We start from the raw sequence: 13,093 nt of genomic DNA on the forward strand, positions 1-13,093 counted from the left end.
TGTAATTTAATATATATATATATATATATATATATATATATATATATATATATATATATATATATATATATATATATATATATATATATATATGCTTTATCACCTAATTTTTATTGGAATTAAACACGGCATTTTTTTACAGTTAAATATATTTTTTATTTCGTTGTGAAAAACAAATGCGCGCACAACACCAGTACCCATGCGGATGCACGGGTATCCCACTAGTTAACATAATGTGGGAGTAAGTCATCTACGGGGAGATTTAAATGTAATATAGATTTTGCATTGTGGGAGTAAGTTTTAATGTATTAAGTTTTAATGTGTAATGTGGGAGTAAGTTTTATTATGTGTTAAGAACAGACCCATTAGAAACAAAAAGCCATCAATTTTACTCAAAGACTTCTATTATTAATTAAGGAGGTGCCTTGTAGTATTTTAGTCTTATTATTAAGTCTTTTATTATGTCTTATGCTGGCCCATCGTCCAATCCTTAGGTTAAACCCTAACTATATATTGTAAGCTTCTTCTTGTTGGTTGTTTTAATGAAAATCTGAAAAGTTATTTCTTATGCTTTATCTTCTTATGCAATTTAGATCTTGGTAGCTTTGTGTAAACCTAACATTGGTGCTTTCATCTCTTGCCTCTCATACCTCCCATGGCTCCCCCTAAACCACCAAACCCCTCTTCTAAAGAAATTATAGAAGAAGCTATTCAAATCTCCACATTACACCTCAACAATGCAATGCAAGAAACTCAAGAGCAAATTGATGAAAGATTTGCTCGGATCTCTTCCGACATCTCCACCCTTCAAACACGATTAGACAATGATAAATCTAAAGAGGATTCTCGGTTTGAATCTCTAATGGCTGCCATCTCCAAAATCTCTCTCCAAAGGGAACTACAAAGGGAGTTACAACCTACTGTTGCTACAACCTCTGCTACTGTTCACGCGTCAGCCAGCCCTACTATTATTGTTCACGGATCTGCCCATCCCCCAGTTACTGTTCACGGAACAGTCAGCCACTCAGGTATGGTTATTAACCCATCTTTTCCCCCTAGAGTAACAGCCCCTTTTCCTCTTAATTCTTCCCCATCAACCTCCCCCATTCGAAATTTTGATACCCTCTCTACCATAAACCCTCAACCTACACCCATGAGACAGTTTCAGCATCAACCCTTCCCTTCCTACCCACCTATCCCAAGCGTTTTATCCACCACCCAGCGCCTTACCCTCCCTTTTCCCCATCAGATTCCCTTTTCACACATTCCCCAACAGCTTTTTTATCCAAATCTATCTCATATCCCACCCTTACCACCCCTTCGATCTCCCAAACTTGAGCTCCCTATGTTTGATGGTTCGGAACCACTTGATTGGTTGTTTCAAGCGGAGCAATATTTTAATTTTTATAATTTACCCCCTGAAAATCGGTTGTCATTAATTTCCTTTTACATGAAGGGTGATGCATTGTCTTGGTTTAAATGGATGTATCAAAGTCATTTATTAACCGATTGGTTTTCTTTTATCAAAGCCTTAGAATTACGTTTTGGCCCCTCTACTTTTGAGAACCATCAAGCTGAGTTATTCAAATTAAAACAAGAAGGTTCAGTAGTGGACTATCAAACCAAATTTGAGAAGTTAGGCAATCAATTTGTTGGCTTATCTCCGGATGCTATATTAAACTGTTTTATTTTCGGTTTGACTACAGATATTCGCAATGAAATGGCCATTCATAAACCCACCAGCATATCACAAGCAATTGGGTTAGCTAAACTTATAGAGTCTAAATTGAAAGATGCTAAACCAAAATTCACTAAAACCTTTCCCAACAACTACTCTAAAGCTGCTGCTCATCTACCTATCATACAGCCCAAACCACAAACAAGCCCAACCACTTCAAAACTACCCATAAAAAAACTCTTCCAAGCCCAAATTCAAGAGTGTAGAGCCCAAGGTTTATGTTTTAATTGTGATGAAAAGTTTGTGATTGGACATAAATGTTCCACTAGCAGATTTTTGATACTTATGGCTGAAGATGATGCTATGATTGATCCTCTTCTTGAGGACGACATTGTTGAAACAGCAGCTGAACAAAGCCTAGATGATACTTACTTCCAACTTTCGACTCAGGCAGTAACCGGGCAATTCTCTCCCCAAACACTCAAATTCAAAGGGTCAATCAATGGACTTTCTGTAATGGTCCTTGTGGACACGGGCAGTACACATAACATCATGCAACCCAGAATTGCACAACACTTAAACCTCACTTCAATTCCAATCACTCAATTTTCTGTTATGGTGGGCAATGGTTCTCACTTACATTGTGAGGGAATTTGCAATAATGTTCCACTTGTCCTTCAAAAGACAACTTTCAAATTACCCTTTTACCTTTTGCCTATAGAAGGAGCTGATGTCGTTCTTGGCATGGCTTGGTTAAGGACTTTGGGTCCTATACAAGCCGATTTCTCTATCCTTTCCTTGACTTTTACCCATGAAACAACTCATATCACATTACAAGGTGATTCTAACACCCACCATACCCCCACAACCTTTCACCAACTCAAACAACTCATTCACACTAATTCAGTAGCATCATTTCACCTTATGCTCTTTCAGCCAACTTCTGTTCCAAAACATACTTCTCCACCTAACCCCTCATTCGAATTAACAATTCCAAAAATCCACCCTAAAATTCAATCATTACTCAACAAATACGACTCCATCTTTCAGCCCATAGACGGCCTTCCTCCACCAAGACCCCACGATCATCACATTCCACTCCTCCCAAATACACCACCCATCAATGTTAAGCCATATAGATACCCACATTCACAAAAAACAGCCATGACCACAATTATCAAAGATATGTTAAACGAGGGAACCATTAAACCCAGCCACAACCCCTTTTCCTCTCCTGTTTTACTAGTAAATAAAAGATGGCACTTGGAGATTTTGTGTTGACTATCGTGCCTTAAACGCAGTGACTATAAAAGACCGTTTTCCCATCCAAACTATTGATGAACTACTAGATGAGCTAGGCAATGCCAAATTCTTTTCCAAGTTAGATTTACGCTCTGGCTACCATCAGACCCGCGTTGCATCGGAGGACACGCATAAGACTGCTTTTCGGACTTTCGATCGTCATTACGAATTTCTCGTAATGCCCTTTGGGCCCACTAACGCCCCTTCCACGTTTCAATCAGCTATGAACGATTTACTCAGACCTTATTTACGCAAATTTGTTTTAGTGTTCTTTGATGACATTCTAATTTACAGTGCTAATTTCAATGATCATCTACATCATTTGCATGTTGTTTTTGACTTGTTACAGTCACATACTTTTGTTGTCAAGTTACCCAAATGTGTTTTTGCAGTTAATCAAGTTCATTATTTAGGCCATGTTATTTCAGTGGGAGGTGTTGCTCCAGATCCAGAAAAGGTGCAGGCCATATTGGATTGGCCTACTCCATGTTCTCTCACGGCTCTCAGGGGTTTTTTAGGCCTCACCGGTTTCTATCGTCGATTTGTCAAAAACTACGCCACTCTCGCCGCTCCCCTCACTGATTTACTACGTTCCACTAAATTTATATGGAGTACAGCAGCGGCCGAAGCCTTTACAAAGTTACAGAAGAGGATGACCGACATGCCGGTCCTGGCGTTACCAGATTTTACAAAAAAATTCATTATAGAGACTGATGCTTCTGGCGTTGCTATTGGTGCGGTGCTATCCCAAGAAGGTCATCCAATTGCTTTCTTTAGCAGGAAAATGTGCCCTCGCATGCAGGCGTCCTCCGTTTATGTGCGTGAAATGTTCGCTGTTACAGAGGTAGTAAATAAGTGGCGTCAATACCTCATAGGACAGAATTTCCATATTTACACAGATCAAAAGAGCTTAAGAAATCTGTTGCTTTAAAGGATTCAAACACCAGAGCAACAAAAGTGGGCATCCAAATTACAAGGCTTTAATTTTGAAATATTTTACAAACCTGGCAAATCCAACTTAGTTGCTGATGCTTTGAGCCGGAAATTTCACTCAGATGAGTCCTTGTTACTGAGTCTGTCTTCCCCAATCCCAGACTTCATCAACACACTCCGAGTGTTCTATAGGACTGACAGAGCAGGTCAAGCATTAGTATCAGAGTTAACAGATGACAAAGAAACTCACAGACTTTACAAGTTTTCCAATGGTTTATTATACTACAAAGATAAACTTTTCATACCTGACATAGCTCGGCTGCGACTTAGCATTCTCAAGGAGTACCATACCACACCTACAGCGGGGCATTCTGGAGTTAAGGCAACCCTGGCTCGCATCTCCGCAGCTTTCTCGTGGCCAGGCATCTCAATGGCAGTGAAACACCTCATCAAGTATTGCACAATTTGTCAACATAACAAATATCAAACGCAGAAAAAAATGGGGTTGCTACAACCTCTTCCAACACCTAAGAAAGTTTGGGAAGAACTCACAATGGATTTTATAACTCACTTACCCAACTCTTTTGGTCACACAGTTATATGGGTCATCTGCGATCGTCTCACAAAGTTTTCTCATTTCCTTGCTCTCCCCACCAAGTTTACGGCCAAAGATCTTGCGTTGCGTTTCTCGATAGAAGTAGCACGCCTTCATGGAACCCCAAAATCCATCATCTCTGACCGTGACCCTTTATTCCTCAGCAACTTCTGGAGAGAGTTCTTCAAAATCCAAGGAACCACCCTGAAATACAGCACAGCATATCACCCCGAGACCGATGGTCAAACAGAAGTAGTGAATAGATCAGTGGGGACTTACCTTCGGTGCTTTACGAGTGATCGACCATGCAAATGGTATAAGTTTCTCCACCTTGCTGAATACTGGTTCAACACGTCCTTTCACTCAGCTATCTAGATGACGCCCTTCAAAGCCTTGTATGGTCGCGAACCGCCGAATATTCCGGACTATTTGTGTGAAACAGTGGACGACACTTCCTTGAGAGACTCTCTGCAAGAACGCAACACCATCTTGACACAGTTAAAAGCTAGCATAAAGAAAAGTCAAGTTCAAATGGAGAAACAAGCCAACACGAAACGAAGAGATTTCACCTTTCATCCCGGCGACTTGGTGTTGTTACGGTTACATCCCTACAGACAGCAAACTGTTAGCCGAAGGAGTTCACAAAAACTTGCAAAGCGTTTTTTGGGCCATACAAAATCATAAAAAAAGTCGGTGAAGTTGCTTACATGTTAGATCTCCCTTCGACTTCGAGAATCCATCCCGTTGTACACGTTTCTCTGCTTAGACCATACTTTAGTGAGGATGGAAATCAAAAGTTCCGGCCACTGCCTTTTGATGCTGATCTGCGTTTTCAAGAAGCAGAAACCGCAGTTGCTTTGAGTACAAATTCCACATGTTTGAATGAAGAAGAGAAGAGTTTAGAGAAACAAAAAGAGAGAGAAGAGATGAATTTGGGAAATTTCGGTGCAAAGGGAAATACTTCTTCTAAGTCTATAGACTTAACTCATGAGGCTTTAAGTGATACTTTTGATCTTCCCAACCACTCTGCATCTTCACGTGCTAAAGCAAGTTTGAAAGTTATGAGTTCCAACACTAGTACAGCTGTAGCCGCACCTACCACACATCCACACGCGACACGTGTCCAGCGGCCCCATGCCTTTAAGACTTTTCCTTCATCCCAACACGCCAAAGTCTCACGTGAAGCTGCAATTGAATCTACTTTGTGTCCACCCCAACACACCAAATCTACAGCTGTAACCCACACTTCTTCACAGAACCCCACATGCCCTTTATCCCTAGGCTCCACGCGTCCCCACGAAAAACCACCATCCAAACTTCTTCCAACGGCTACAAACCCTAATGATTCTGCCTCTCTTTCCTCAAATCCATCCAGCCCACTATCGGATCCATGCGGCCCACTTCCAAAATGTTTTACGGATCAGCCCACTATGAACCTTGAGGACAAAGTTCTTTTGGACCCATTGAGTATTGTTAAGAACAGACCCATTAGAAACAAAAAGCCATCAATTTTACTCAAAGACTTCTATTATTAATTTAGGAGGTGCCTTGTAGTATTTTAGTCTTATTATTAAGTCTTTTATTATGTCTTATGCTGGCCCATAGCCCAATCCTTAGGCTAAACCCTAACTATATATTGTAAGCTTCTTCTTGTTAATTGTTTTAATGAAAATCTGAAAAGTTATTTCTTATGCTTTATCTTCTTATGCAATTTAGATCTTGGTAGCTTTGTGTAAACCTAACATTATGTGTATACAAAATTCCTACCATTTAGCATTACACATAATAAAATCCTATAAACGTACTAATGTTGAGTTTAAACACTACTAGAAATTTGGCCTACGGCCAGGCTAAAATTTTCCACAGCTCAAAAAATGTGGCCACATATATGATTTGGCCATGGTTTTCAAACCGTAGACTTATGTTATAAAATATTGAATCCGGAGGGTGAAACTGTGGCCTTTCCTTCAATTGCCACGGTTAGACAACTGCAGATATTTTTAGCCGCAAAAAGAAAACCGTGACCTTATAATTTTAACTATGGCTCAAGCCCAAAAAATTTACCCCGCCAAAATTTCCCCCTATTTTTTTAAGTTTCCCTCTAATTATTTTCTTTTCTAATTTTTTTTAATTAAAAAATGAAAAAAACATTGAAAATGTAACTAAAATAATTTTTCCTCTCCAATTCCTCATAAAACACTTTTCCCTTCTTTCTCTCCCAAAACCTTCGTCCCTTCTCTCTCACTAAAAACCCTAGTTCATTCTCACTTTTGACCAACACCCAACAAATTGTACAAACCAGCAGCTTCAGCCATAAAGTCATTTACGAGAATAGGCTCTCCACCATCAACATTCCTCTCTCCACCGTCTGTTCAGCAGTCTCAGATTCGGTCACACCACGCGCGTCTTCCTCTCCAACAGATCTGGCCGCAATACTGCCTCCGACGACTCAATCGCTCCGGCCAGCCATCACCCCATTTGGATCCACGTCTTCCTCTCCAACTCTGTGCTTTAGAGTGTTGTTCATTCAAGCAAGGTGTGTTGTTAATCTATCAAAATCACACAAGTAATTTTTGTGCCCTAGTCCCTTTTATTTGAAAATTTAGTATCGATTCTTCCACACAGAGCCACCACCATCTTCGTTAAATCTTCACAGTGCATCTTCGTTTCCACGCCCTTCTTCCAGCTGTCAAGCCTCACCCTTTTCTTTGGAAAGCGAGAAGTTCGAGAAGCTCATGAGAACATCAAACCCTAACAACCAAAATGTGTAAGTTTTCGGTCTTACCAAACTTTTTTTATGAATATACTCACATCAAAATCTAACTTGACTTTGTTTGATTTGAGTCACAATCAGACCTACCAAACTCTTTTGCTACAATGATTTCGTTTTTCTCTTTGGGTTCTGTAATTTCTTTACTTTAATTTTTGGATTTATTATTTAGGAAAATCTTTTGGGATTATAGACACAGTGAAGGTACTGGTTCTGAACTAGATGTCAAAGGATCAAACATTGATTCACACATGTTTGGTGGAGCTGAGGTGTTTAATGCTGATGGAAAGCCTCCAGTTGAGACTGAAGCATTGCACGATCTGAGTTGGAGGTCTGATTCGGTGTTTCACATAGCGTCGGTATTACCTGATATGACTAGGTACAAGTCCTGAAAAGTAAGCGCATATTTATTATTTACTATTAGTCTTTTTTGTAACCCATAGAGAAACTAGTAATTTTCTGTAGAAATGTTAGAGTTTAGGTGTCTGTAGTGACACTAATATGCTTATGATGCTAATTAGTTGAGTAGTGACTTGTGACAGTTAGAAAATATGAGTTTTTTTGTTGTGTATGAGTTAAAAGTGAGGTTTAGAAGAGGAAACATCAAGGTATTTGCAAGAGAATTGGGTCCTTTGGGCAAGGGAGGGTTGCAGACCCTCACAGTTACATTCCTCATTCTCTATAGTAAGATATCATATTCCAAACAAGTAATGCCCTTGTTTAGTCAAAGCATATATTCCACTTCTGTTTTCTTAGTCTTCAAGCTTGTTTTCTTTAGGGGTCCTCTATTATTTTGAAAATATGCTTTAAAATGTTAGTGTTAGATAAATATATCAATAATTTCTATATTTGTTTGATTCTATAGGAGTTCCCCCATTGATCTCAAGGAAAATACTTGAAACTCTCACTTATCTAGCTTGTAATAATCCATATGTGGTAAGAATGTTGTTTCAGCTTAGGCTTCATCATCCTACATCAAGAGATCCAGATAAGGCTGATATTGCATATGGCAAAGTTGTGTAATTTTTGATGTAACAGCTGAAACTACTGACAAGATATGATCATAAGAACTCCTTACTCTTGCAGTTTGTTGTTTTGGTGCATTTAGTTATGATCATAAGAACTCCTTACTCTTGCAGAGTGGGTGGAATTTGCCAATGATGGACTTCAACTGATTTTTTATGTATTTCTTTCAGTTTGTTGGATAATGCATAAGGTCTTGTTGCTGAAGTAATGAGGAAATTAGTGTCCAGTGCTCCAATTCACTTTCGGCTTTTTGTCTCACATGTTAGGAGCAGTTTGAGACTTGACTTCATATGCTTGGTTTTTAATATTTTAATGGTGTAAGTGCCTGCAATATTTGTATTTATGATACTAATCTGTGGTATATTTTCCTCTTTATTCACTGAGTATTGCTTTTTTATGATTGTAGGTATCTGGTTCCTGCTGATCTAACGGTATGCCGGTTTGTGTATGTGGTGCGAAAAAGAATAGCCTGAGAAGGCCATCTTCATTTTTGGGAAGAACATTTTACCACCAACAGGTAATATAAATGAATTGTAGTTGTTGATACTTGATGGCTGTTGAATTCCAGTTTGTGTATGTGTTTTTTTCTTAAGATTTTGACTACTAAGATTCTTATTACTTGGCAAATAGCATGAAAAAGATATAAAAATAAAAGCTGAATGAAACATTTTGTATTTAAAAGGCTTAGTTAATCTAGACTATGAGGTATCTGTTGTTGTTAAGTGCTTGAAACTTGGAGTAGCGGACTATCTAGTAAAGCCTTTACGTACAAATGAGCTATTAAATTTGTGGACGCACATGTGGAGAAGGAGACACATGGTTTGTATTGTTCAACTTCATATCTGTTGATCTTCATAATTTTTATGGTTCGTTCATCCTATTATTAGTTTCCCACCAACTTACTATAAACTTTGAGCAATATGAAATGGATGCGAAGACTAAACCTATGTGGATTTACACTTTTGTTTCCCCATCAAAGCAATTGTATTTTGAAAATTAAATGTGTGCTTTCAGTTTTCATTTTCATTTTTTTTGTTTCTTCTTTTTACTTTCTAATTAAAGAAGTGTTTACTTTTGTTCACTCTGTTTTCTATAACTAGTGCTTCATATTGTTTTCACTTTTTCCTGTACAAATCTTCTAAAACAGGTAATGAGTTGGTAATTTTGCAACTAATAGTAAAACAAAATCAGAGTTGCCTAAATTTAAAAGCAAGAGTTTGAATTACATTTGAAAGCTCTTTGTTTACATGTATATGATATTTATATTTATGACATTTTTTTATGCACTTAAATGAGTAAAAAATATGATCAAGATACCTCATTATGCTTTCTTTACTTACCACAACCATTTGGCTAATCTTGTATGGAGTGATAGGAAATGTTTAAATCAAAGATCAAGATACCTCATATGTGAAAACCAAAATATAAACTTTATGTCTATTACTCATTTGGCTAATCTTGAATTAACTGTGTTTATGTTTCAAGATGAAGTTATTTATATTGATTGAGTTTTGAAATTTGTGTTTTGTGCAGTGTTAAAAGTTGCTTTGTTGGAAGAGATGGTGTGAGGCATTTGATTTTGTGTAGGGTGATTTTAAGAAGAACGCAGATTGGGAAACCTGACACAAAACAATGTTATCCGACTCTTTCAAGTATTCTAATTCTTATACTTCATATCCTATTGTATTTCTAATTCCTTTTGGATTGATTCAATTTGTGATGTCTTTTGAAATTTCAGTCTATGTTGAAGGCTGTGACCTCAATGTTTGTAGGGAAATTTGATTCATGTATGAATAACTTAGGGTATTGAAATGCTAATAATGGACTTAGAATGAGTTGAATACTCTAAATGAATTAAATCATGTATGTGCAGTAGCTATGAATGAATGGAATTGGAATTGGCACTATAAAAAAAAACTTACTTTTAACCTTAATGTTAATTTGCTTGTAATTAATTAGATTCTAATCATCAATATTATTGTCAATTTTATATTGATATATATATATATATATATATATATATATATATATATATATATATATATATATATATATATAAAATGACATATTTATGTAATGATACAGAAATAAATCGTGGCTAGATAAATGGGTTAGAATGCATAACATATAACAACGGTTTTAAATAGGTGGTCATAACCAAACCGTGGCTATATCTTGAACTAATATTGTGTCGTAAACGTTAAAATGAAACCGTGGCTTTACAATATAGCCACAGTTATTAAGTCATGGCAAATACAAACCGCGGCCTTAATCAAGCTACCTAAACCGTGGCCTAAAAATGCCACGGTTGTAAAAATGGCGTGGTCTATACCAAAAAACCGTGGACTTTACTTTTGGCCACGGCCGTATACTCCACCGTTGGATTTCTGTGGCCGAACCGTGGCCTCAGCGTTACGCCACGGTTATTTTGCATAAAGCCTCGGTTTTCTGGGCGTGGTAGGAGGCCTTTTTTTCTGTAGTGAAATCAAAAAAAAAAAAAAATGGGTTAATTATCTCAATGCAACAACCATCTAGTAACAAAAATCAAAACAAGTACCATGAATCAAAACAAAACCCATATCTTCCAAATACATTATAACAAAATAAGCATTCTAAAGCTAATAGCTACAAAAAAAATTCTTCATCATAGTTAAAAATCCTCATCATTCCATTGAAATTGAATAATTCAATGTAACAAACACATCCTCATCTCTTTCTCCCAAACAACAAACGTATCAAAACCGCCACCATAGCCATCCCTCCTACAGATCCAGCTGCCACAATAGGCCAACTCATCTCCATCCCATTATTCTCCTTCATATTCATATTCATCAAACTAAATTCCAAAACCCTAACTTTCTCTTCCAAATTTATATTCTCTTTTAACCATTTGTCCAACTCAATTTTTTTCTCTCTAACAACATTCTCCAATTCCTCAACCTTTCTACTTTTTTCATCAACTTTCTCCTTCATCTCTTCCTCAACCCTAACCCTCTTACTATTCTCTTCAGCTTCTCTCATTTCACTTACTCCAATCTTCCTCTCCAAATCTCTAACCCTCATTTCCATCTCACCATTCTCTTGTCTCAACTCCTTTCCTTCTTTTTCAATTATATCAATCTTGTTTTCTTTTTCTTCTAGAATCTTCCTTAGTTTCTCTACCTCTACTTTTGATTCCTCCATTTCTTTACGGAGCCTCGCTGTTTCTGTCTCCAATGCAGCCGTTGAATCGTCCGAATCCTTGCGTAGTTTCTCGATCTCCTCCTTCATTTTATCGATCTCCTCGTTCTTCTTTGCGTTCTCCGATGCTAACTCGTCTCGCTCTTGTTCCAAAGCTGCGATTTTCTTTTTGGATCCCTTGCCGGTGGATTCTGCCATTGCAATAAATTCTCCAGAAGAAGATGATGTTTAGAAATAGAAATAGAATTGAAATGAAAAGGTAGGTTGAATAGATTTGGATCGTTTTGATTGAAGATCTTGAAGAATTTTTGTTTTGTGTTTTCGTATGGGATGACAAAGATTGGAGAGGTAGGAATGATGAAGATTGCGATGTAGGATTGAGTGGAAATGATTCCGCAAAATTTGCCAAGTCATGAAGACCATTTTCTTGAGAAAAATTTGGAATATTTTCCGGGATAATGGAGGAAGTATTCAGATTTTGTTTTTGTAGTAAAATACTTAATTTACCAGCTTGGTACTCTATATTTAAAATGTTTAAAATTAAAACTATCAAAATGTTGTTAATCAAGTTGTTTTATCTTTTTTTGTTTATAGGGACTTTAAATATTAATGAATGAATGGCTATAAATTTACAATGTTGAATATGCATATTAAAGATCTATCTATTTTTAAATCTAAAAGTGTTTTTTATTTTAAAGTTGTAAAACTAATTATTCTTAAGAATTGTGACTTTTATTCCTCCATATTTATTTTTGGATATAAAATATTTAAAAATAAAATAATTTTCACATTCTAAAACTTTTATTCCTAGAATAATAGGTGAGTATAAATAACTTTTATAAAAATAAAATTGAAATAAAGTGTAAATTTTTATAAATAAAATAGTTATGGATGTCCGTTAATAGGAGGATTTCACATTAATTCTTTATGTATGATATATGTCATATAAATAGGAAATGGATTCACTGACGTTTTGGCGCGAAAGGCAGGACTTATAGTGCATTTGATACTTACATTGATAATGAGAATAACATAATTCAATTTTTTCTCTTTTCTCTCTTCTATTATTTTGTTTAGTTTCATAACACGTTATCAGCACGAAATTCAGCTAAATTTGAAAAGAACAAAAATTGAAGTTCTAACTATTAAAGATAATATTGGTCTTTTATTATTTTATTTTACATTACTCGTTTTAAATTTTGGGATTATATTATATCTTATCAAATTATCAAGTATCTCTGAAGGATAGAATAATAATAAGTTTATATTGTTTCAGAAAAACATATAAAACATCCCTGAAGTATAGAAAAATAATGAACTTCTTATATAGTTTATAAAAAAACCATATAAAGCATCTCAGGAGGATAGAAAATAATGAAATTCTTATATAGTTCCTGAAGAACATATAAAGCGTCTTTGAATGATAACAAAATAATGAATTTGTTACGTAGTTCTTGAAGAACTTATCAAACCCTGAAGAAATGCAAATATTATAATTTTTATTAATAAAAATATTTGTGATTGAGTTCTTGAAGAGTTACACAACAAGATTTGAGATTGAGTTCTTGAAGAACTTCATAAAAAGATTTGTGATTGTTCCATACTCGGG

At 36.3% G+C, this 13,093-nt stretch overlaps 2 protein-coding genes across 14 annotated transcripts; one reads left to right on the forward strand and one right to left on the reverse strand.

Annotated features, from left to right (window-relative positions):
- The first annotated feature begins 6,690 nt into the window (after window positions 1-6,690).
- Window positions 6,691-10,154, forward strand: LOC131662471 (uncharacterized). Of its 13 annotated transcripts, none has more exons than XR_009301598.1 (6): window positions 6,691-7,044; window positions 7,134-7,275; window positions 7,451-7,673; window positions 8,475-8,621; window positions 8,711-8,821; window positions 9,838-10,154. XR_009301598.1 is itself a non-coding variant. In XM_058932260.1 (5 exons), exons 2-5 carry the CDS (start codon window positions 7,244-7,246, stop codon window positions 8,954-8,956), a joined length of 258 nt encoding a protein of 85 aa, XP_058788243.1. In that variant the 5' UTR covers window positions 6,691-7,044; window positions 7,134-7,243; the 3' UTR covers window positions 8,957-9,831. The 13 variants fall into 13 exon arrangements, 6 of the variants coding, with proteins under 6 accessions (XP_058788243.1, XP_058788238.1, XP_058788240.1 ...); XR_009301600.1 differs by having other exon boundaries at window positions 7,451-7,657; XM_058932260.1 differs by lacking the exons at window positions 8,711-8,821; window positions 9,838-10,154 and adding an exon at window positions 8,953-9,831 and having other exon boundaries at window positions 7,451-7,657; window positions 8,475-8,489.
- A 730-nt stretch (window positions 10,155-10,884) lies between these two features.
- LOC131656742 (peroxisomal and mitochondrial division factor 1-like) lies at window positions 10,885-11,904 on the reverse strand. The gene has a single exon (XM_058926367.1). The coding sequence runs from the start codon at window positions 11,680-11,682 to the stop codon at window positions 11,011-11,013; it is 672 nt and encodes a 223-aa protein (XP_058782350.1). The 5' UTR covers window positions 11,683-11,904; the 3' UTR covers window positions 10,885-11,010.
- Window positions 11,905-13,093: the final 1,189 nt, after the last annotated feature.

This window comes from Vicia villosa, linkage group LG3 (assembly GCF_029867415.1).
Source record: "Vicia villosa cultivar HV-30 ecotype Madison, WI linkage group LG3, Vvil1.0, whole genome shotgun sequence".
Classification (NCBI taxonomy): Eukaryota; Viridiplantae; Streptophyta; class Magnoliopsida; order Fabales; family Fabaceae; genus Vicia; species Vicia villosa.